The sequence below is a fragment of the Diabrotica undecimpunctata genome, chromosome 1 (genome assembly GCF_040954645.1).
Source record: "Diabrotica undecimpunctata isolate CICGRU chromosome 1, icDiaUnde3, whole genome shotgun sequence".
Classification (NCBI taxonomy): domain Eukaryota; kingdom Metazoa; phylum Arthropoda; class Insecta; order Coleoptera; family Chrysomelidae; genus Diabrotica; species Diabrotica undecimpunctata.
The window spans coordinates 161,164,417-161,189,434 of record NC_092803.1 but is presented as its reverse complement, the minus strand read 5'-3'; the positions used below and the strand labels follow the sequence as shown (position 1 = coordinate 161,189,434).

Sequence of the window (25,018 nt, the reverse complement as noted above, 5' to 3'; positions counted from 1 at the left end):
ACATTCCGGAAAAGAAATCGGCCATTGTTACTAGCTACTTTGGACGGAAGTATTTATTCATAGAGGCTCCATCCTTATTATCTTATTTCCATGGTCTGGCCTGGATGAACTTTTTATGTCATGTCAGTGGGTGGGTTGCCCAGGCAGGCCTATCTGTGTCATGTCAATAACATTGGGTTGGGGTTTGTTTATTTTATTTTTATTTACAAACACTAAATAATGATTTTTTAATTTTTAAAGTATTACAGATAAAATGCTTTTAGTTTTAAACCGAGATTAATTTGTTTAATAGGTAAATTATATATTATTCCTGTAAATTTTAGTAATAAATTATAATATATTATATTAAAAACCATTGATATCACTTTTGATAATATGTACTTCATATCTTATTGTCTTTAGAAATTGACTTACTGGATTCGAAATGGAGCAAGGGGAAGGAAGAGAAGAGAAGAAATCTGAAGAAACTCAGCAACAACTTAGTCCAAATGCACTGAAAGTTGCTGCTGCAGAATGTTTAAATAGCTGGATTCATTATTTACAGGTATAGTAAGCTGTTCTATCATAAAATATGTATCTTAATGTGTTATATGTGAAAAGTTATATGAGAATCTATGAGGTCCATTGTGTCTTGATTTTCTAACAATTTTTTTTAGCAATTTTACTATCATTTATCTCTTCTTCCTGTTATCCTAATCATTTAGACTAATTAAGTTTTTCTCTTCTACTGATAACACTTTTTTGTTTAATACTAATAAGTACTCGCAAATAGTGTGAGCAAAATATTTTAAATACCTCGAGACAAAACAAAAAACATAACACATCCTAAATTCTGAAATTTCCAAAAGATCTGTACCTTTAACTGCAGATTTTGAAATTTTTTATATTTTCAGATGTTAAACAGTATGTGTGCAGCTGGTCTGCGCCTATCTCAATCTCTGAATAATTTATCTCAGATGCAAAACATTCCTTTTGCTCTGCAATGCCAGTCTAGTTGGGAAGAACTGTCAAAATCAACTGCAATTGCTAGTAATTCTGTCAAAACCCATATAGCCAATGCCATGCAGGACATGAGTATAGGTAAGATCAATTATTCTATATCCTTTAAATTACTTAATTTTTCTTAGATACTTTTGTAATTTTAAATCAAACTTGTCATGTTCTTTTATATTTATATATATTTATTTACAACTTTTATTTATTTATCTGTAATGTTTGTTAATTTTATTTATAGACTACATACATACACCCTAGGCACTAGGCTTGGTGGCTTTGGCCTCATCCAGAATTCATGTCTGGTCTCTCTACCCCAGATCTCTCCACTGCCTTATCCTCATCATTCCCAAATTCACATCCATGTCCTGCAGCCTTTGCCTCCTTTTCAGCTGTTCTATTATTTAATAAAAGGTTTCCTCTTGGATTTCTCCATGGGCATTTTAAGCCACTTTGGTCTTCCCAACTTTACAAACTAAACTATGTTCTCTCCTACTAGCAACTCTTGAAGTTTAAAATTAGTTCTTCATGAGGGACTTTTCCTTACCATTCCATAGATCCTTTAAACTATTTCTCTTTAAAAAAATTGAAAAAAGGACTCATTTGCCTTTGTCCTGTACCAGGGTTCATCAGTGAAGTTTACAACTGCACTGAAGAAAGTTTTGGACAATTTAATTTTAGATTTCCTGGGGCAATGTGGAACATTAGTAGCTTTACATCAGTAAGGTGCTATATCAGCATATATGCACGCAGAAAAATTAAATAAGAATGTAGTTCCAGCGATAGATATTTAGTCGGTTATCAAGCAGAAATTTAAAAGAATTTGATTTATGATGTTTGATATTTAATCATAATTTTATTTCGTTATTTCTTGTAGAAATTTTATAAAAAATATAATATACTATTTATAAATTGAATATCACTGAGCCAGTGTTTTTTTTGGCACATTGGAGCGAATTTATGAGGGTCACTGGTGAGTGAACCCACATTGTGGTTGGTTTTTCAGTTACATACCTTATGCTTCTAGGGTTAAGAATGCTGAAAACAGTTTAAAAATGCTTAAAAATGTTTGAGACATGAATAGGAGAAAGAAGTAACAGCAAACATTATAATGAATAACATTAAATATTTAAAGGAAAAAGTAGTAAACAGTAAAAGTACTTTTCATAGACTGATTAAACATCTCTATAATTTGTATTATTAAACATCTATGCAGCTATCAGAGTTACGGACTTTCAACATCTACATTTTTATGATATTTTAGGCGATACTTTTACTGAAGGAGATGCTCAAAGACAACAAGAACATAATCAACAAATCATCACTGAAAACTTACTGGCTTTTGTGAATCTCCAATATCAATTTTCTATCGCTGGCTGTGAAAATTTTGGGTCCATGGCTATGTGCCCTTTATGTCAGACTGCCCCTGGTGGGATTCATAGTTCTGAGTGTAGTTTGGCTGCATTACAACAATGTTTTAACAGGTAAGCATCTGTTTATAACGTTATTTGTGTGAACGTTGTTATTTCTTTTCTCAAACATAAGAGAGTGAAGTTTCCACTACGAGGTTGCCATGTGAGGGGTTGCGAGGTTGCAATGAGTAATGTGTCGAAATTAGACACTACAAGAAGTTATGAGTGAGTTAAGATTTTACTTGAATGTCGGGAGAGAATTGATTTAAATTACAATAAGAGTGATCTGTGTTAAGAGGTATGAGAAATTGAAGTTAAGTGTGATGTGTGTGAGTGTTGAGAGGGAACTGCCATGTAAATCAAGATAGGAAAAAGAACGGGGTTATTATAGAGTATTCACCCTTCTACCTGACAAAGAAGGCTTTTATAATTTAAAACAAATATTTTGGGAACAGTCTACATATTATATTCAAGTAAAAGTGGATTCCTATTTTAATCCCTCTGAATCTAGTTATGTTTAAAGGCAGACAACAATGGAATGGTTGAAAGCAATAAAAATGTTTAAATATTTTTATTATACTTAACCATTTGAAAGCACAATTCATTTATCATATATTGTTAGGAACTACCTTCCCTATCTGTTGGGCAACATAAATTTAAATTATGTTATAAAAATATTAATTATCATTCAGAATATGTTACATATTGCAACATTATTAATATTGAAGACATCACCTAAACAGAAATAATTTCACTAGAACATTTCTTTTAGATATTTAATTTTTGTTTGACAGACTTTATCCACAAGAATCTTCTTCACAACGATCAAGCCCACATTTACCATCTGAGCGGATGGAAAGTCCCAAAGGTCACGAGATATCATCCAGGGGGGAAGTACCGAGACAGAAAAGTCCTCATTCTGAAAGAGAACATTCTCCGCATGCTGAAGGAATCCATCGTGGACAAAGTCCCATTCATGTGTTTGGAGATGGTAGTAGTAAAGGGGTAGGGCCCTTGGAAACTCTAAGAGGTAAATCTAAGAAATTCTAGCAACGAATTTATAATTTTACGATTCTTAAATTTTTTAGGACCTTTTCCTATCCCAGGCCCACTTCATACGATGAAATCACCATTTCCTGGCCGTGGTTCAAGATCCCCCCTTCATTTCCCACTGTTTCCTTTAAGTTGCCAACGCAGATGGTCTGAAGCGGGAGTTGCCGATTCCTCTGGAGAAAGTGGTGACGAACAGCGACGAAGATGGTCAATGCCGTGGGATACAGCATGGGGAGAGTCGGCTAGTCAAGGACAACAAAGATATTTACCATCAAAGTTGGCTGTTCCATCTGGATATTCTCAAGAAAAGAGTAGAAGCACTACTCCAGGTAAAAATCAATATTTTACTTCTAAATAGGTCATCATATAAGTCTTTACTAGTGTAAAACAGTAACAAAACTAGTATGCAATTGGGAAGAAGGTAAAGAAAGTATAGAATAGAAAAGAAGAATATAATAGAGCACAGACTAAGTAAGCCTGAGAGATAAAAGACAAAAGAAAAGTCGGATTTCTATCTGAAATAATTTAGTGTGAAGGAATAAGAACTGGAAGAAGGTTCAACAGAACCAGATAGAGATCCCGAATAAACCAAAATGAGCGAAAATAATTTAATTTTCCGCAGATTAACTAATCTGTGGGTTAACTCAATTGAATTTCCTGTTAGTAACTACCCTGTCAAGTGAAATTGAAACGAGATATGTAATAATGCAAAACAAGTCTTAATAAATTATTTATTATAATTATGTGTTCACATAAATGAGAATTTACAATGTTACAATGAGATGCATCTGATTAAATAACAATTTAAACAGATGGTTTAAACATAGCATAAAATAGCATTTTTGTGTTTGTACTATTTAGACCAAATAATCAAACTCAACGATAAAATATATACTAAAAATACTGTAGTTTACCTTGCTTCGACTAGCAGCGATAAAAATCCTGGAAAAAATCACCATTTGAAGACTTGTAATGACTGATAAGCCACATCAGCGTTTGGAATCACCACACCATGTAAAAAATCTCATGTAGTCAGAGTAGTATGACCATGAACCATTTCGTCTCATCCAGTGAAGACTGTACCAACTCATTTTTTTAAGTTTTTGAATAAAGCAAGATACAGTTTTGATTAATGCAAAAAATCGGTGGTTCTTATTTACTAAATTGTTTTTATATTTATCCATTGTGTTTACTGTATTGTTCCATTTGTGCTTTTAAATATGTCAATTTTGTTTTTTTCATCTCGTTTTTGAACAAGTTAGTACAATATTCGCTGGAAAAAAATTGGGAATCTAAATAATAAATACAATCGTTCTGTGAAATTGTATTTATGAATAAAGTTTACATACAAGTTAAATTACAAAATAGTATAAAATGCCAACATTCATGGAGAAATCCAGGTAAAATTAGGAATTGGAGCAGAAAAGTTCGTCCATACGATTCCAATTGGATTTTAAGAATAAGGTAATCAAAGTTGGTAACGAAGAGGTATTTCTTATCCACATGATGACAACACTGTGCAAGCAGCCGTTAAAGAAGATACAGTCGTGCCTGCGAGAAGTGAAGCGATCATAGTAGCGCGGTTACAGAGAATTGTAGGCGAAGGAACACCTGTTATGATGGAGCCTTGGAACCATGACGACGAGGTTGGCCGAGGAATTATAATTGGAAATGAATGACTTCGGCTAAAGAAATACCTGTGAGACTTATCAATGTCAATGACTACCCAGTGACTATCAAGAAAGAGACCAAAGTAGGAACTTGTGGACCTGTGACATTCATAATCCGTCAGACGACAACATCCGATAATTCCAACAACAAATTCGACCAAATGTTGCAGTTGCTGGACGGTCTCTAAATCAGATGGAGAAAAGGAAATTAATGGAATTTCTTCGGCAGTATCGTGATATTTTCGTACCGAAAGGAGGAAAGACGGGAAGAACTACCGTTGTTAAGCATAAAATTGATACTGGTAGTGCTAAGCCAGTTCGTCAAACAGCTCGACAAGGTTCCAGAAGGAACCATCTTTTAAGAGGGGGGCAATGTTACGATAAATATGAGTCTTATTTAATCCGTGAACATGTCATTATTCTAAACAGGAATTCTTTCGTAGGTTCTGTGAGCCACTATAAAACCGGTCTTCTTTCCATGCCATTCTAGTATATTCTCCGACCCGCTAGAAACCTGTCTGGCTTCCCTTCTGTTAAACTAATAGTCAATGTATTTATAAATACAATTGACTAATATATATTATATTATGATCAAATTATGTAAGAAATCAAAAAATAAACAAAATTCTTACTCTAAAAAAGCGGCAACACTTTATACACTTTTGCCACACGCTGAACTCTCAATAAAATTTGAAGTATTTCCGCTTCAGTTGCGTACATTTGTCTAATCTATTTAATTAAAATTATTATTTTGTGGAATATTAGACTTACCTACAGAGTTATTTCATAAAATTTATATTATTAATAATAACAAATGTTTTTGGTTATTTAATCAATATAATTCTAAAATTCCCATTATAATGATGATTACATTTTTTTGATTATTATACCATGTTGACGCATATGAAAGATCGAGCAGTTCCGTATGGGTTTCGTATTATGTATTAGCTGTGTTAGAAAAATTTGAACTCCAAGCTTGACGTTCTGGAAATTTTAAATATAAGTGACGTCACTTTATAAAAATTGTGACAATTGTGCAAGCATTTTTATATGAAAAATGCTATATATAAGTTACAATCAATTTTTACCTGAATTGGATATGAATTAAAACATATGGTAAGTAGTTATTTCTGTTATAGAAACAGTTCCTTCACTGCCACAACCACCGTCTGGAGGCCCTGGTATTCTTCCCGGTACCGAAGGATTGGCTGAAGCAATTCATCTATTGTCCTGCCGGCCAGCGCGGTGCTCAATTCCCCAAACTGCTGGCCAGCATTATATGCCTCATTGGGGAGAGACACACGAGGAAAGGATGCACCGGCGAATGATGTATCCGGGACCAGCATCTCAAAGGTAATCTGTTTTTTTAGAGTCTCGGGGCATAATTAAACCTTGGTCTAGAAACTAGTAACATAAAAGAAACTTGAAGGGATATTAGGGTTACTTTAATCTGGAATAAACAAATAAATCCAAGTTTGAAGTAGTACACAATGCTTATGGCTGTTAGGAGTGTTTATTACACAACGGACAGCTTTGGGAAGTGGGGAGGAACTGTCAAACCATAAATCCTTAACTGGTTACGTAAAAAAATCAAAAAGGATGTAGAAAATAATAGAAATTTATCGTACTAAATGAGAAGGACGCCACGTTACCTTTTCTATAATTATAATTAACTGAGAGATATTTTAGAGAGGATATTTTATATTAAAGTAATTATTTATTAAAACTAGAAGAAAATACTTTTAACCTTTTCTGAACAATTAGATATACTAAAGAAAAAAAAAACAAATACACTTACCTCGTACCTATAGTCTTTATGCAAACTTGATTTTTTGTAATCTAAGAGAAGATAGGATTTGAGAGAGTAATAAATAAAGTATTGTTACCTAATAACATGATATGGTGGAAAATTTAGCTAAGTAAAAGTTAATACAAACAAAATGGACATAAAAAATACAGATAACAAAATCAGAAATGTCGACTAAAACGACTCAGGTTTTAAACAAATATCTCTAGTACTGACGTCATGTTGTCAGACAAATTAGGATTCTACACATATATCAGCAACTTTTTGAAAACATATAAAATAACTTGTTTTTAAATTGGTACAAAACATAACCCATAGATGACGTTGAAATTTGATTATTGACTAAAAATAAACTATTGCATGTCAGACGTCGTCTCCGGATCAGAGACCGTCCTTTCGAGTACGGATCAGTATGTCCCCTTTAAACCTTAAGTCTATTGACTTCATGTCGTTTCAATTTTAATTTTAAACACGTTTAAATTGTAATCCAAAGGTATACCTTTTGAAGTGGCTAGTGTCAATTGCTAAATATGTAATTATTTACCACATTTAAATAATAACCATTTTACACCAGAAGTGTTTTACTTCACTGTAAGTTTTGTTTTGTTGTCTTAGGGCGATGGCTATACCATCTACCTCTTTAGCATGGAACTATAAAAAAATTCAGCATACAGCGACTTTTTTCGCCAGAAAAGTAAAATAATAAATGAGATGACTTACAGTTAAAAGTCCTTGTAGTTCTACTGTTCACCACAAACTTAAACAAAATACTTCATCAAAATGTTAATGCATTTATCAATAAATATTCTATACCAGCATAATTTAAATCAAATCTATAAAGGCCAATAAAAAAGATAATATTGATCTTTTATTTTATGGCCACTGATAATTTACCGGTATAGATCTGACAGGCCTCCCTCAGGTAGGTGTTTTCTCTTCAAGCACCCAACCTTTTGTCCTGACTTAAAGTGAAGTCTAGTCCCCCGACCGGTGTAATATTGAGTAGGGAGTTTGAAGGCATTTCTGTTCAATAACTAAAATATCGTTTTAAATTTATGTGAAATGGAGAGAAAAGCTTTGAATAGAAAATGATAGCCTATATTTTTATTTGAGGAATCTGGAGCCGACAGTTCAAGTTCAAGTTCGAAAATCTTGAACGCTGTTCTAAATGTGTTGTGGATGAAAACATTATGGAATTTCTAGTATAATCATATGGAATAAAAATATAATGCAATCTATTGAAAAGTATAAGATATATAAAAAACAGTTGATCCTATCTCGAGTTGTATATAACTCACCATATTCCAGTCTTCTTTGTGCATTTATATTGTAAAGAACTTAAGACCTTGGTGGGTATAGAAAAGAGAAAATACAGATGAAAATATGTTCACCTTGAAAACCGACGCTCAGGTATTTTGAAGGACACAACGGCGAGCTTTGGGATGCGGGTCCATAGATATAGTATGGGGTAAATTTGACTAAAGATAAATTGATTAAAACGTACTAATGGAAATAGACATACTTTGTTATAAAAAGAAAGTTAAAAATAAAAGGCGCCACCTTGTCATTTTTCGAGAGAAAAGGAAAACTCTACACTTGGAATATGAAAAGATTGGTTTAAGAAAGAATAAAAAAAAAATGAGAAATAAGTTTGACCTCTCTTTAAAAACAATATGCCTATTTAGTCAAAAAAAACCAACACACTTACCTTATACGTCGCTCTACATTCCTGTTTGAATTATCTTATTATTTTCCAAAAGAAAGAAAGATTATGAGGGAGTAATAATTAAATAATTGCTACTAATAAACAACTTTTATTTCTAATATGGTAGAAAGTTCAGCCAAATAAAAGTTAATTAAGTTAATTAAATTATCAACATAAACATAAACTAAATATGTAAATAGCCAAATCAAAAATGTAAATAAAACAAAAAAGGTATTAAACAAATATTTTTAGAATTATGTGGAATACGTTTATAATTGGGTAAATTTAAAGTTTTAATTTGGTTTTAAATAAAATGATACTCAAATTAAATAGTGAAAATAAAAAAAATGTCAAGCCATTACCTCAGTTATGAGCATATCATGATATTTAGGTATGATAACTTAACATCCCGTAAAATATACCTACAAATATGGCTGAACATACAAAATTCAATCAAATTGTACAAAATAATTTTTAACACTTCCACTGAACACTGACAACTTTTTTTGTTTTTATTGTATAAGGGCGCCACCTATCATATAGAAATCGATAATATAGAAATATCAACATATTAACAAAATGGACATAAAATTACATATAACAAAATCAGAAATGTCCATTAAAACGACTAAGCTTTAAGAGTGTAGGCGCAAAATTTCGGGCCAATGTTTTTTAAATGCATTCATTTTTTTCGAATCCTGAGAAAACTAATAAGTATTTTTGAAAAATTTAAACGCACAATGAAAGATTACATTATTACCGAGGGCCGAAAGTCCCTGAAAACTTCTATGTTTATTTTAGTCACTTACAGGGGTGAAAAAAAAAAAAAAAGAGAAAATTAAGTGTGATTTTTAATTTCAAATATTTCATTCAAGAAACTTTTTGTGTATTCTAAGGGACTTTCAGCCCTCGGTAATAATGTAGTCTTTTCATTCTGCGTTTAAATTTTTTTAAAATATTTGTTAGTTTTCTCAGGATTCGAAAAAAATGAATGCATATAAAAAGCATTGGTCCGAAATTTTGCGCCTACGCTCTTAAACAAATCTCTAGTACTGACGTCACGTTGTCAGATAAGTTAGAATTATACACATATAAGTATCTGCAATTTATTTTGAAAACATCTAAACTAACTTTATTATTTTTTATTTTTGTTGTATAAGGGCGACAGCTATACCATCTACCTCATGCTACTCATTGTAGCATTGAATTATCGAAAAATTTAGCATACCGTGACTAACTTGCTTCATCAGAAAAATGGAATAATAAATGAGGTGACTTACGGTTTGAAGTTCTTGTCGTTTTCTCTGCTTACCACTAACTTAGGCAAAATATACTGCTTCCTCTGATTACCACCAACTTATCCAAAATAGGCTGCGGCTGATTTGTGTAAATAACATATTCTGTACATTTTTTATCCAATCCATAAAGGCAAATAAAAAGGATAATATTGAGAACCCAGAACTAAATCTCTCTTTATTATTTTATGGCACACTAATAATTCACCGATAATACTTTTGCTGCAGGTTCCGCTCAGGTAGCGGCTATTTCTTGCACCCTCCTGCTTGAAGTCCAGTCCCGAGGCCCTTAGCCCCAGCAACCAGCCGCTCACCCCCTTTCTCGCTGATGTCTCAACGAGAAGTGCCCTGTTCATCAATTATCCTAACCCTATACACCATCTCAGGGTCATCAAGTCTTCTTTTAATGCGTAGGCATCAAACAAGACCCCGCATTTTGTTAAATATGATTCCGAATTCGGCTAATATTTTTTAAAATTCCTGTAAGTGGAACAAGGAAAAACCGGATTAAAAACAGAGAGGTATAGTTGTCCCCTTCCAAAACAACTTTCTACAAAAGTAAACAAAACCTGCAGTGGTTTAAACTATTATTTTCAAACATAACAATGTATTAATCATATCGATTTTTGTGACCCACTTTCTGAAAAAATAATTGCTCACATTAAACAAAATTATATGAACATTTATTTAATTCTTTCCCTTTGCTACAATATTTTGACAATTTAACGCAAGTAGGCAGTGAAAAATTCCTTTTATTTTCAAATTTATTGTTCCTATATTAGTTATATAACTACACCAGATGTATGCAACAGTTTTTTAACAATTTCAGAAATAATCGCAGCAGGTCTCAATTTTCTTTTATTTAATTTTAGGGGCAATTGGCAGTCCATAGACGTACCACACTCTAGCGGTATGTCAGTTACAGAACATTGTGATATTTTTCCATCTGGATTACCATTAACTTCGCGAAAAAGCAGCTCATCGACTGATTCGTCATCGTGTTTGTCTATTCACAGTAGATCTACGACTAGTTCTTCGGAAAGGGGATCTGCAAGTGAAGCTAGTGGTGCGGTAAGTAGTATTAACTTAATAAATTATATATTCGTCTTTCAAATAGACATTCTCTGTTTTTCAGTGTGCCTCTAGTCTAGTATACTATCGTTTATGTGAATTTGTGGTTGTTGCACTGATCGCCCTTCCACTAGAAAAGGATTTCTCGCTGTTTTCATCAATACATTCTCAGCCATTATGTCTCTATGGTTGCTCCAATCCACTCTTTTTTACCATTTTTATAATTAACACTTTCTATTTCATATATATATATATATATATATATATATATATATATATATATATATATATATATATATATATGTATATATATATATATGTCTATTGTTTATACTTTCGACTCACCTCTGTATTTTCCTTTGTGTGTAAGTATTTTTTCATCAATTCTTATTAGGATTTTCATTTCTATGATTTCCAGCATTCTCTCCCTTTTTACTGTGTCGGTTTCTTTGATCTTATTCTTTAGGGTCGGATTTCCGTATCATAGGTCATTATTGATCTAACAACTCTTTTGTAAATTCTGCTTTAAGCTATTTCCTTATATTTTTGTTCCTTCTTATTGTATCAATGTTTTCTTCTCTTCAACTATTTCAAACTTTCCATAGAATAATACATAGGTATTTGAAGGCCCTTATCTGTTCTATCATATGTATTCCCTCTACCTCCGATTTGTACTTTGCCAAGTATATTGTCCTTTCTGATAAAACTATCATATTAAAATTCTTAGCAGTTATGTTAAATTCGTAAAGAATTCTCTGTGACTCCTCTTCGTCGACTAGTTAAACCTCGACCTTCCCTAGTCTGTTTCGTCAATCGTTCCTGTCCACTGCTAATCGTTGCTAATTTGCAACCCCAATTTTTCTTCGTCTACATTATATACTCCGTCAAAAAAGTATCACATCACTTATAAAATTACAAATATTTCTGACAGCATTTGGTTAATTTAAATTATTTCTTTCTGCCCCTTAAGAATATTAAGGCTAGAATAAATATTAAACAGAAATTTGTAAATACAGCTTACTGTTTAAGAAAAAAAATTGTTAATTGCTATTTTGTCTGATTTTTATATTATCAGTCTTTATTTTACTTTTGTAAAAAGTATACAGTTTGCGTTTAAATTTTGTATTAAATATTGAGTATGGAAGGTCGTGACAATATAAATTTAAATTTAACGAGGGATCAAGTGGTTAGAATAATTTCCCTCATTGAAGACGGAAGGAGTCAGAGATATGTGGCAAATTTAGTGGATGTAAATCAGTCGACAGTATCACGAGTGGTAGTAAGGTACCGAGAGACTGGTCTTTATGAAAGACGAGCTGTAACAGGTCGGCCAAGAGCAACTACGCATGTGGACAATAGATTTTAAGTCCTTCAGGCTTTGCGTCGAAGACATGTGACTGCAAGTCAACTTCAACATGACTTAGTCGAGACTCGAAATGTACGTGTGTCTTCAGAAACTGTTAGGCACATCTTAAGACAGTCTGGAATTAGGGCCAGAGTAGCTGCCATTGACCCGAGACTTACAAGGGAACACCGTATAGCACGTCTAACATTTGCAAGAGAGCACGTAAACTGGAATATCGACGACTGGGGTAACATACTCTTTACGGATGAGTCAAGATTTTGTTTATACACTTCGGATCGAAGAATACCAGTTTATAGACGAGATGGCGAGCGTTATTTTGAATGCAATCTAAGACCGGCGACAAACTTTGGAGGAGGATCTATTATGCTCTGGGGCGGAATATCTCTTAGGGGTCAAACCGAATGGGTACAGCTAGATGGAGGATCCTTAACTGCTGATAGGTACATTAGAGAAATTTTGGAGATGCATGTTGTTCCTTATGGCCCATTTATTGGTAATGACTTTGTTTTAATGCATGACAATGCAAGTCCACACGTCGCAAGAATCGTTACCGAGTACCTTCAAGAGGTAAATTTACAAGTTTTGACTTGGCCAGCGCACAGCCCGGACTTAAATCCAATAGAACATGTTTGGGACCATCTTTACAGAAGGGTGAGATCTTATAATGTGACGCCAGCTAATCTTCAGAACCTGCAACGGTTATTAACCGTAGAATGGAATAATATCGATCAAGATTATCTAAGAAGGATTTGAAGTATGCCACAACGTTGTCTAGATGTTATAAGAGCTAGAGGAGGCAATAAGTCTTACTAAATTATCATTATTTTTGATTTTGATTTTTTTTATTCAATGCTGTTTGTGCGCTTACTTCTAATTTATGAAATAAATTAAATAAAACCTTTGATTTTCGTACATTCTGCATTTTTCTTTTAATACTTGTTACGTACTTAAAAAACAAAAAAAAAACAACAGTAAAAAATCCATGTTTTAAACTATTTTTAATACAAAATTTGCAGTTTCATAGGTGATGCGATACTTTTTTGGCGGAGTCTCAGTCTAGGCTGACCACTACTTTTATTTCCCATTGACGTTCATAATAAGCTTCGTGGTTAGTATAGTTAGTTTGATTTTTTTGTTATTTATGTGTTTATTTACTCCAAAGTAAAACCTGCTAGCTAGTAATATCCATCTCAAAGTTGCAGTTCTCACGCCGAAGTTTTAGCATGTCGTTACAGATTTATCTCTGGTAGCAAGCGATCAGATCTAAATCATCAGCGTACACCATGATCTGTGTTGATTTATTAAATATGGTTCCGCTATTCTATAACTCGGCATCTCTCACAGTCTTTTGCAGTGCTATGTTAACAACAAGACATGTCAGATCATCTCGCTTTCGTAACCTCATACATGTTTCAAAGTCTTGTGAATAATCGCTATGTATTTGCTTTACTCATTGTCTCTTTTACATGTCTTATTATTTTGTCGGGGAGGTTAAGTTCATTCATGACTTACAACGTTTACGTCTTGGAACGATGTCACATGTCGATTTAAAATCTATAAAGAAGTTGAAAGTATCAATATTGAATGATTGTTCCGCCAATTATAAAACCCTATAAGTAGTGGGTATACGTAGCGTCACTAAATGAAAGTTTACTTAAAAACGTATGATCATGCTATATAGAGTAAGCCAATCTCTGCAAAATTGATTAGTGGATAGTAGTAAATGTTGTACTGGCCTAACGTAAAAAATAGTGAATCTAGTATTTTTCGTTACATAGTAAATGACTCAAATAACTGGTTTTTCTTATTTTAATCGTTCTGAATAGTTGTTTTCTATATTTAGTCTATTTAGCATTTCTTCATTGGTTTTTCGCGCAGTCCAAGGAATTTTTAAAATTCTCCGGTACACCCACATTTCAAACGCTTCTAACTTATTCAGACTCTTTATCTTTAGAGTCCACGTTTCGACTCTACAGAGAACAACAAATCAAACAAAACATTTTACAAGTTTCAATCTTAATTTGATATCGATATGTGTATCGCAGAATAAGCCACGTATCTTAAAGAAAATATTTCTAGCTTGAGCAATTCTCGCTTTAATTTCTTTTCCTTGTTCAAGCTTGTAGTTAATCCAGCCGCTAAGGTATTTGTAATGGATTATATGTTCTAATACTTTCCCATCTATCATCTTAGGTAAAGGAATATTTTGCCTCTTCTGGAGTTGGTCCAAGACTATCTGTAAGTTCATATCTATCTATTTATTATGTAGAAAGATTTTCCAAATCTTTCTTGAATAGCAGTTCCTAATAAAAGAAAAATAAAATCACAGCATAGGGAACCCTGCCTTACTCCTTTACTTATACTAATATTTCTGGATGTTTGATTGTCGATCGTAATCCCTTTGCTTCCAATATAAGTATCTTATTAATCTCAAGTTTTTATCCTCTAAGTTAATGTTCTTTAAAAACTTCAAAATCAAATGCTTTTTCGAAATCCACAAACAATAGGAAAACAAATCCCTTTTGTTCCAATTCCGGCACTGAATCCAATATAATCTGTTGAGAACTATTTTTAATAGACTTTTAAGTAGGTATGTACTTGGCTCATATCTGACTGAAATCTGCACATCGTCTGGAGTTAGCTTGTGTTGGTCTGGTAATAAAGATAGATTTTAACCATTTTTCTGGTATTTCAAGGTATATTCAACACTATGGAGGGAGTAAAGTTTCCGTTGTTGATCTACGTCATTGGGTCATTTGTATAAAGGTACAGGTAATCTTTTCTTATACAAAAGTATTATAAAGGTTCATTCTTCATTCTTGATAATTGTAAGGATGTAAGGGTGGATTTTGAATTTACGGGAATAATTAACCTTTTCTTAAATATTCAAGAAATTACCCAACTATTCTTTGTGTAGGTAGATCGGTAATAATGAAACATGTCTAAATAATTGAAAATGTTATACTTTTTATCTAACTTAATAAAAATGGATTTATGGTAACTCTTGTTAAGAAGCTTTGCTTAACGATAAAGTTTACCGTAATAATAGGGATCTGAAATTATTTTCCTGTGACCTTTCTATTTTATCTACTGTATTTAATACAAATACAAATTACAATTTTATAAATTAAATGTATTTTGAGAAATTCAAACGTCAAATATAATTTATTATATCTTTAAGGAATTTTGTATGTTCTTTTTAGGAAGCCATAAGAATGCACGCAAATCTTTATTCGATGTGGAGTGGTAGTGAACATTTACCGTTTATACGTCTACCTGAATCACAAGAACCACTAGACGATAGCGATACTGACGATCCACCTACTGAAAAAAGTATTGGTGTACATTTTCCAAAGCCTACTTAGACTTTTTCCCTAATTATCTAGATTCCAAATTAGTGGTAAGTAACAGGTAACTTTGACAGTAATTTTCTATAATTAAAAAAATTATTCAGTATCTTAAATAATTTTGAATGTTAATTCAGGACCGCTATCCAGCACTAATAAACGGTTATTAGTGGTGGATTATAAGTTATTCAAAATACAATAATATACAGCATTTAAATATATAATTTTATGTGAAAAATTATTTAGCTTTATAAGAGACCAAAGTCAACAATACATTTATATTAATTTGTACAGATCAATTACTTGTAAAAACTTAATGATTTCATCACTATTTTCACCCATTTTAAACGCACTTTAGTTCACAAGATAAATTATTAGTTTTGTCTTTCAATTTATGTTTTTATGTCGCAGGCAAAACATATTTGGGTGGTTCTTTTCTCAGTACAGGCTCATGTTATTTTAGTGTGTTCTAATCTCATACGATATCCTTACGCTTTAGACAATTTATGTATGCTATGCTATGTAGGTTAGGTTCAATTTGAGTGTGCGCTTTAACACCCTTCCACTCAACTTAGGAGGTCTATTGTGGCTCATCCCTAGCTTAAAGTTGTCGCTTTACAGGACCCTTGAACAGTTTGTTATGATCTTAGGTGACACTTAGAAAGTTGTAGGGCTCGAGTTGGTAATGCTCAAATATCTTGAGCCTCATTGTATCCAGCCCTGGGCAACTGCACAGAACGTGTTCCGCCGTCTCCTCATCAGCCTGACAGACTCTGGAATTCGCACTTTCTACCAGTCTGATTTTGTTCATGTGTCCCTTGAGGCGACAGTGTCCTGTTAGGATATCTTCGATAATGCGCATATCACTCCTATTTATATCTAGTAGATCTTTGGATCTCTTCTTCGAAGGTTCATGTATAAAAGCCTTCTAATGTTTAAGAACTACTTGTCCGTACCAGTGGTTATGTTTTAGTCGTTCCATCCAGTTCGACAATGTTCTTTTGACTGTGAATGTTTCTTTTGCTACTCCCCTGGCAATTTTCTTTTCTTCCAATACCAGTATGTCCAGGCACCCAGAATAAACTTACTTTGTTACTTTTTCCGATCCGAATCAGATTCTGAAAAGAGTTCCAAACTAACTTGGATTCAATCTGATTCGATTCCAGTGCCTTTAATGCCGCATGGTTATGAGAAATAATTTTTTTAGATTTGTCTCAGCAGGCACATTTGTATAGTATATATTTTGGCTTGGAAGGTAGTAAGGTGATTACCAATGCTTTCAGTAAGACAGCCTTGGTTTCACTCCGTATACTCCACCTCCTGTCGTAGCATGGACCAGAACAACTCTTCCTGCAACTGTAACTTTTGATCTACTTACAATAAAATCCCTAATTTATTCTCTATTAACGTGTATAAGACAGAAGCATTATCCTATAAAGGAGCCCTTCAACCCTTGCTTCCTAATAACAGCCAGATCAATATCGCTGATTCTGTAAAATTTGTTGGTATTTTTATAGACAGCAACCTTAAATGGTTCCTTCATATCGTTTTGTTAAGTAAGAAACTAGCCTCAGCCTGCTATGCAATATTTCTTTGTTCGCGTCTCATCTTCGATATGATCTTTCTTTTTGGGGTTCTAGTACAGCTGCTCAATCTGATGTTGTTTTTAAATTACAAAAAAGAGCAAAACGGTATCTGTTTGGCCTCATAAGAACAACACATTGAAGAAGCTACTTCAGAAATCACGAAATTTTAACGCTTCTCTCTTTATATATTTTAGAAACTGTTTGCTTAATTCGTAAACACCTACATGTTTTTCCAGCAAGATTTAATCATGACTACTCCACGAGAAATTCAACCTTTGATGTTTATTTACCGATCTCCGTTCTACTGACTTTCTTAATGAATAACTAAGAAATTACAGTACCTTTATGTACAAGTAACTTAAGTATTTTTATCTATATTTGGGTATCATATGCAGCAACTTCAGCTTATTAGTTCAAAAGGTTTTATTATACAATTTGCAATTTATTTAAATTTTGCAATGGATTGTTTATTTCATTATCTATTATTTTGTGATATTGACGATTTATCTCCATCTCTTAAAATTGTTCCTAAACATAATTCATAATAGAATCTACAAGCTGTGTGAAAGTCAAATTTCCCCCAACCAGTTCGGGTTCACAAATGCTGTTGGTACTAGAGAGGCTTTGTTCTCAGTACAAGTCTTATTCCAGAGATGCAGAGACGTCAACTGCGACGTATACGCATGTCTGGTTGATTACGAGAAAGCGTTTGATCGAGTACAGCACGCCAAGATGAATGCAAATACTAAAAGAAGCAGGAATTAACAACCAAGATCTGAAAATAATTAGAAATCTTTACTGGAATCAGACAGCATATCTCAGAGTTGAAGGTGACATACTGACTATGTGAAAATCATGCGTGGAATGAGGCAAGACTGTATTTTGTCTCCTCTAATCTTCAATCTGTACTCTGAAAGAATATTTATCGAAGCTTTGCACGAAACTGAAAAAGGTATTCTACTAAATGGTTACCAGCTAAACAACATCAGATATGCAGATGACACCATAGTATTTGCGGACAACTTAGAAGACCTACAAGTTCTTATGAACAAAATCACGTATTATAGTCAATAGACTCAATATAAACGTTAAGAAGACAAAGCTTATGATAATTATCAAGAAAAGGATAACAGAAAGAGTGACGCACTACAACTACCTCGGCACCATAATAAATGAAGAATGGACCAACAACCAGGAGATTAGAGCACGCATCGGAAAAGCTAGATCCACCTTCAATCGGATGAGGGGCCTTCTTCAAGAGTTACAACCTATATATTGATACAAAAGTAAGAAGGCCGCGATGCTACGTCTTCTCAGAAGAATGAATAAGAACCGGGAGGTACTGACCACCATCAAATCTCGAAAGTTACAACTCTTCGGACATATTATGCGAAATTAATCCAGATATGCTCTCCTTCAAGTCATCCTACAAGGAAAAATATTTGGAAAACGAGGTCCAGGAAGAAGAAGAACATCTTGGTTAAAGGACCTCAGAATCTGGTTCCATAAAACATCTGTGCAGCTTTTTCGCGCTGCTGCAGATAAGATAAAGATTGCCATGATGATCCCCAACATTCGTATCGGATAGGCACATCAAGAAGAAGACGATTTATGTAATTTTAGTAAATTGTAATTGTTATTTTCCAACTTTTTGTAGGCTTTGTCCATAAAATTGTACAATTTTCAATGACAATAAAGCATATTTCTAATTCTATTTCTGGAGGCATTTTTAGCAAATTAAATTTGTTTAACACCAATTATCCTAATTCTTTACTTTCTATCAGCAGCATTTCACGAAAGTAATTGATTTAAAAAATATGAAAATACGTTAGTATATATAAAATATAAAGCAAATTTATAGCTGATAATTTTTTACCGTATGACAAAGGTGTTTAAATAGTTTGTTGTAAAGAAAATGAATTGCCAAATGATAAAAGATTAACTAAAAATTGGCTCTTACCGATAACTCATAAGCTTTAGTTAATAGATATATATATATATATGTGGCTAAACACCCCTTTAGGGGTTACGCCGCTTACGCTCTCTAGATCTATGTTTTGAGGTAGATCAGTCCTCATGTTCCTTATTTAATTTTCTCAGTTATCTTTCTCCATTGTGTCCTATCTCTGGTTTTTCCTTTCCACTGTCGTATGCCCGCCTTGTTGAGATCATTTACAACTTCTTGTAACCATGTAGATCTTGGTCTTCCACGTCTTCTTTTGCCAGCTGGTGTCCATTCCAATATTGAGAATATCGTCGTAGTTGATCCTGATCTCCATACGTGTCCTAGCCATTTTGCTCTTTGTTGTTTTATTTTACACACTATATCTTCCTTAATTTCTTCCAGTAGCTCAAGGTTCGTTCTTTGTCTAAATTCATTTTCATTTATTTTTATTGGTCCCAGTATTGCTCTTAGTATTTTTCTTTCTTGTATTCTAAGGTTTTCCTCTTGTTTTTTTGTCATGCTGAGGGTTTCGGCTGCATACATCATCGTCGGTCGAATTATTGTTTTGTATACCTTCATTTTCGATTTCTTACTCAATAGTTTATTTTTTAGTAATTTCTTATTTGCATGGAAGGTCTTATTTGCTGTAATAATCCTTTCTTTGATTTCTGTTTCTCTTTCTCCATTGTTTGTTATTAATATTCCCAAGTACTTAAATTTTTCGACTTCTTCAAAAATGTATTCGCCTAGTCTAACCTTTTTGTTTTCGAAGTTTTTATCAAATCTCATTATTTTTGTTTTTTCTTGGTTTATTTTTAATCCCATTACTTTTCCTTCTGTTACCATTTCATTTAACATTTTTTCCATTGTTTTTCTATTTTTTGTTATTAGCACAATATCGTCAGCGTATGCTATTATTTGTCCTTCTCTAGTTCTAAGGGTACCTTTGTTTATTTTCCTGACGATGTATTCCAGGGCAAGATTAAACAGGGTTGCTGATAACGAATCTCCTTGTCTAACCCCTTTATTTATGACAAATTCTTCTGTGTCTCCTACTTGAGTTTTTATACTCACTACAGTTCTACTCATTGTCATTTTTATTAATCGTCTTAATTTGTTTTGTATTCCCATTTCTTTCAGAGCTACCATTAATTTTGATCTTTTTATTGTATCAAATGCTTGCTGAAAATCTATAAAAAGCAGTTCAATTTCTATTTTATATCCATGAGCTTTTTCCATAATTTGTTTAACTGTATGTATGGCATCTGTTGTAGACTTTCCCTTAATAAATCCGCATTGATAGTGTCCTATGATATTCGTCATAGCGTTGGTCAGTCTTCGATGTATTAAGGTCGACATAATTTTATATGCTGTGTTTAATAGCGTCAGTCCTCTGTAGTTATTACACATTTGTTGGTCTCCTTTTTTATGAATCGTGATAATTTGTCCTTTGTTCCATTCTTCCGGCATTTTTTCTTCGTCCCATATGTCTTTTATTAAATTGTACAGTTTTTCTTTTAATTCTTCACCACCATATTTTATAAGTTCCATATTGATCCCGTCTGATCCTGAAGATTTACCATTACGGCTGCTATTTATAATTTCCTCAACTTCCTCTTTTGTTGGTCTTTCTAGCTGGTTTCCTAACATCATTGTCTCTTCTTCTACGTTTTCATTTAGGTCTTGATCTTCTTGCTCTGTTAATAATTCTTTAAAATAGTGAGTCCAAATTTCTTTATACTCTTCATCATTTTCTGATACTTTTCCATTTTTATCTTTTATGCCTTTTATCTTTCCTTTAAAAGTTTTGTTTTGCTCGCTAATTTTCTTATAAAATGCTTTTGTGTTTCTGTTCTTACTTTCTTTTTCTATTTCTTTTATCTTATCATCTAACCAGGCACGTTTAATTTTCCTTATTTTTTTCTTACATTCATTCCTTATTCTATTGTATTCTTCCCTATAATCCTGTCTATTTGTTCTTATCCACATTTGTCTAATTTCTATCTTCTTTTTTAGCATGTTATGGCATTCTTCATTATACCATTCTTGTTTTTTTTTGTTTCTTTTTATTCCTATGTGTACATCCGCTGTTTCATTTATACATTTTTTTAAATTTCTCCATTCTGTTTCTATATCCTTTGTATATTTACACTGTTCCTTTAGTTTTTTATTCATGTCATCAGCATACTTAATCCTTATGTCTGGAGCATTCAGTTTTTCTACGTACCATTTGTCTTTCATTGTCGTGTTTTTTAGAGTTCTTTTGACTTTTTGTTTTACCTTTGCAGTCACCATAAAATGATCTGTGTCTGCATGCGCGCCTCTGTAAGTTCTCACGTCCGTAACCGATGTTTGTTTCCTTCTTGTAATCAGAATATGGTCTATTTGGGACCATGTTTTTTGGTCTGGGGAAATCCATGTTACTTTATGGTATTTAGGATGTTCGAAATTTGTACTAATGATAATCATATTGGTACTAGCTGCTAGGTTACATAATCTTTGACCATTGTCATTTGTTTTTTCGTGTAATGTGTGTTTACCTGCTACTTGGTTAATGTAGTCTTCCTTACCTACTTGGGCGTTAAAATCTCCCATTACCAGTATTGTGTCTTCTCTAGGTAAATTCTCCATTTCTCGTTCAAGTTCCTCATACATTTTGTCTTTTTCCTCCGCAGCAGCACTTTCAGTTGGAGCATATACGTTTATGATTGATATATTAAATGGTTTGGCGTTAATTCTCAGGTAAGCCATACGTTCATTTATTGGTTTAAATTGCATAATGTTATTTTTTATTTTTCCCATAATTATGAAAGCAACTCCATATTGACCTTGTTTTCCATGTCCCGAATACTGTAGTGTGTAGTTTTTTTTATTTATTTCTCCTTGACCTGCCCATCTAATTTCTTGAATCACTGCAATATCAATTTGGTATCTTTCTAGTTCTGAGACAATCTCCTGCATTTTTCCTGGTTCAAGCATTGTTCTGATGTTCCACGTACTTATTTTTAGTTCATCGCGTTTTTTCATTTTTCTATTATATTTTTTCCTGCTCGTCTGTTTTATCTTATCTAATCTATTCATGTCCTTTTCCTTTGTCATTTTCGTTTCCGTTTTTTGTTGTGTGTACGATATTTGTTGTTTTATCGGTTTTTTGGCGTGTCTTGGTTTGCCTTTTCCAGTTCATTCTTCTCTTTGTTCCATTTCCATATAGCCCCGTCAATATTTAATTTTTGATAACCTACTCTGGTGTTCATACCTTTTTCTTGTTGAAATTTTGCAATTTTCCGTATTTCTTGTTGGATCTTCATCTCTTCTTGCGTTAGATCGTTATTGATGTATATTTCTGGCTTTGATGCCCTTAGTTTGTTTTTGTTCTTCATGATTTTAATTTTTTCATTTCTGTTTTTTAGTTTTACAAGACATGTTTTGTCGCCTATTTTATAAGCATCTTCTATTTCTACTTTAATGCCTAATTCTTTTTCCACGAAATTTGCCATAATCTCGTTGACTACATTTGGGTTATTTGTATCCATCGGTAGACCCTGGACAATAACATTGTTAGCCTTTCTCTCTTTCTCGAGCTGTTCTACCTTCATTTTCACTATCTTTAGTTCCTGCTTCATTTCATCATTTTCCTTTTTTAGTTGTTGGTTACTTTGTTTGAATTCATTTATTTCTTTTTTTAATTCTCTGAGGTCATTTCTATATTCTCGTTGTTCTTCTTTTATTCCTTTTACCTCCGTTGTTAGATGTTTTGTTTGATCTGTTAAATTTTGCATCATTTTTAAAAGCTGATCTATTTTGTTTTCATCTTTCTGTTGTTTGGTTGGTGTTCTGGTAAGTTTCTTGCTCTTGTTGAAAATATCTTCATCATCTTCCTTTCGACTTCTTTTTTTATTGTCTTCTGAGGTGTAGTCATCATCGCTATCCATTTTTATTTCTTTTTTATGTATTTTTTACTCTATATTATAGCAAGCGGTAAGTTCTAGTTCTCCGGTCAACCCGTCAGAAGCTCTAGAACTTCTCAAGCAATAATTGAGTATGAAATTTAAATTTATTAAATATTTTATTTCTTCTAAATTTTGTTTATTTAGTTAATATTATTAATTAGCGGATTTCCTGTCTTGGATTTTTGAAACTTTTTGGATAACCGGCAACGTCGCATTCAATTTGATCAAGACTTGTCTTCTTATCTGTTATTAAAAGAACTGGAATTTCTAAATGTCGTTTTGTTTTGAATACAATAAAATGTTTTAAAACTTACTTACAGGTCACTTTTTGCCAATTTTCTTTGCACTGCAGAGAGTTTATGTCCTCATACAATTTTTCACGTATAGTTTGGATTTTATTTCTCACTATTACCTCAAAAATCGGAATAAACACTGGTAAAAATGTTTAACACTTTTATTTCGCACAACGCGCTGTTGCCTAGTTAATAGATATATGCATTACTATATTTTTTAATCTTTTTTTTTGCAGATTTCTTGTCCGATTTCTCAAAGATACCCGAAAATCACGTTGCGCGTACATAGCTGTTTGATGTAATCGATATCTGGTGATGTGTCGATGTTTGTTATATCTGTCTACGAAATGGAACGTTTTAGGCTGGTCCTAAAACTACCTTTTTTATAGTTTTTATAGTATATGACTGTCTGTCTGTATCTAAGATTGGTGTATGTACGAGCCAAATTTCTTTTATAGATGAAGTAACAAAAATACGTTGAGAAAATGTAAAAGATACTTTTATTGCAACTCAGTATTACAATAACTATACTGATCATGCATAAACAATCAAGCAATTGTTGGAACTATGACCTGAAAGATCTTTTGCGTGTAATCTATATATGTTTCAGTCCAAAAGATCTAGATTTTTAAGATTACCTATTATCCGCCTCAAAACCTACGTTTGTTACCTGATCAGGTTTTAAACTTAAATAGACCTGTTCAGACGTTGGTGAACAATTACTTTGCTATGATATACACTGTATTTGGCCTTCTCGTCTGCATTTTTATAGAATCTGCACTTTGATATTTCACAGAGATTATACTTACGTGATCAGTGACGAATGAAAACGTCTGTGATGATTCTGAGTTCAATTTCTAAAACTCTACGAATACTTTTTTATTGTGAGCAAAAGGTTGTAATAACCTCTGTGCTATTAATTTCTTTTAAGTCGCTACTGAGTGTTGGTGAACCAAGCTGGTGACAATTTAAAAAAGGGGTATTTTATACACCTTATTATGGACTAAATACTGAAAAATACTAAAATGGTATAGACCAATTGCAAATTTTTAGGGTTGCCACTGTTTAAACGTCATAAGTTGTTTAAAATCTCTATGGTTTTTTTTACTTCATCAATGTATTTAAATGTTTTTCCTTGTTACTGTTATTCATTTTATTTTTATATTTTATGTATAAGCGATTTTAATGTGGAGGCTTTAAGTCAATGTCGATGTAATTTATAAAATATCACTGCTCGCCCAATTTTAATACTATATGGACTTGGATCTATATAATATGACTTGCTAAGGAGACTGAAATATGTAATGGGATGGACTTTTGCATGTTCTTGACATTTTTTTCTATATATTGACTTTTAGAACCATCTTTAATGTTATTAAATGTATTAAGTAATAAAATTCTTTTTACTTATGGATTACTTTTGATTTTTTTATACCTATATACACCAGAAGCAAAAATAACAGCCTAAACATTAAATAGAAGGAACAATTGATACTTTTTTGAAGCCATTTATGAGTAAAATTGG

General features: G+C 32.7%; 1 protein-coding gene across 3 annotated transcripts; it reads left to right on the top strand.

Annotated features, from left to right (window-relative positions):
- LOC140432440 (uncharacterized) lies at window positions 1–24,903 on the top strand. Of its 3 annotated transcripts, none has more exons than XM_072520347.1 (10): window positions 1–176; window positions 403–544; window positions 894–1,080; window positions 2,258–2,477; window positions 3,200–3,435; window positions 3,494–3,787; window positions 6,268–6,481; window positions 10,808–11,006; window positions 15,576–15,772; window positions 23,730–24,903. In XM_072520347.1, the coding sequence occupies exons 2-9, from the start codon at window positions 425–427 to the stop codon at window positions 15,735–15,737; spliced, it is 1,632 nt and encodes a 543-aa protein (XP_072376448.1). In that variant the 5' UTR covers window positions 1–176; window positions 403–424; the 3' UTR covers window positions 15,738–15,772; window positions 23,730–24,903. The 3 variants fall into 3 exon arrangements, with proteins under 3 accessions (XP_072376448.1, XP_072376447.1, XP_072376446.1); XM_072520346.1 differs by having other exon boundaries at window positions 1–182; XM_072520345.1 differs by having other exon boundaries at window positions 4–292.
- The last annotated feature ends 115 nt before the right edge of the window (window positions 24,904–25,018 follow it).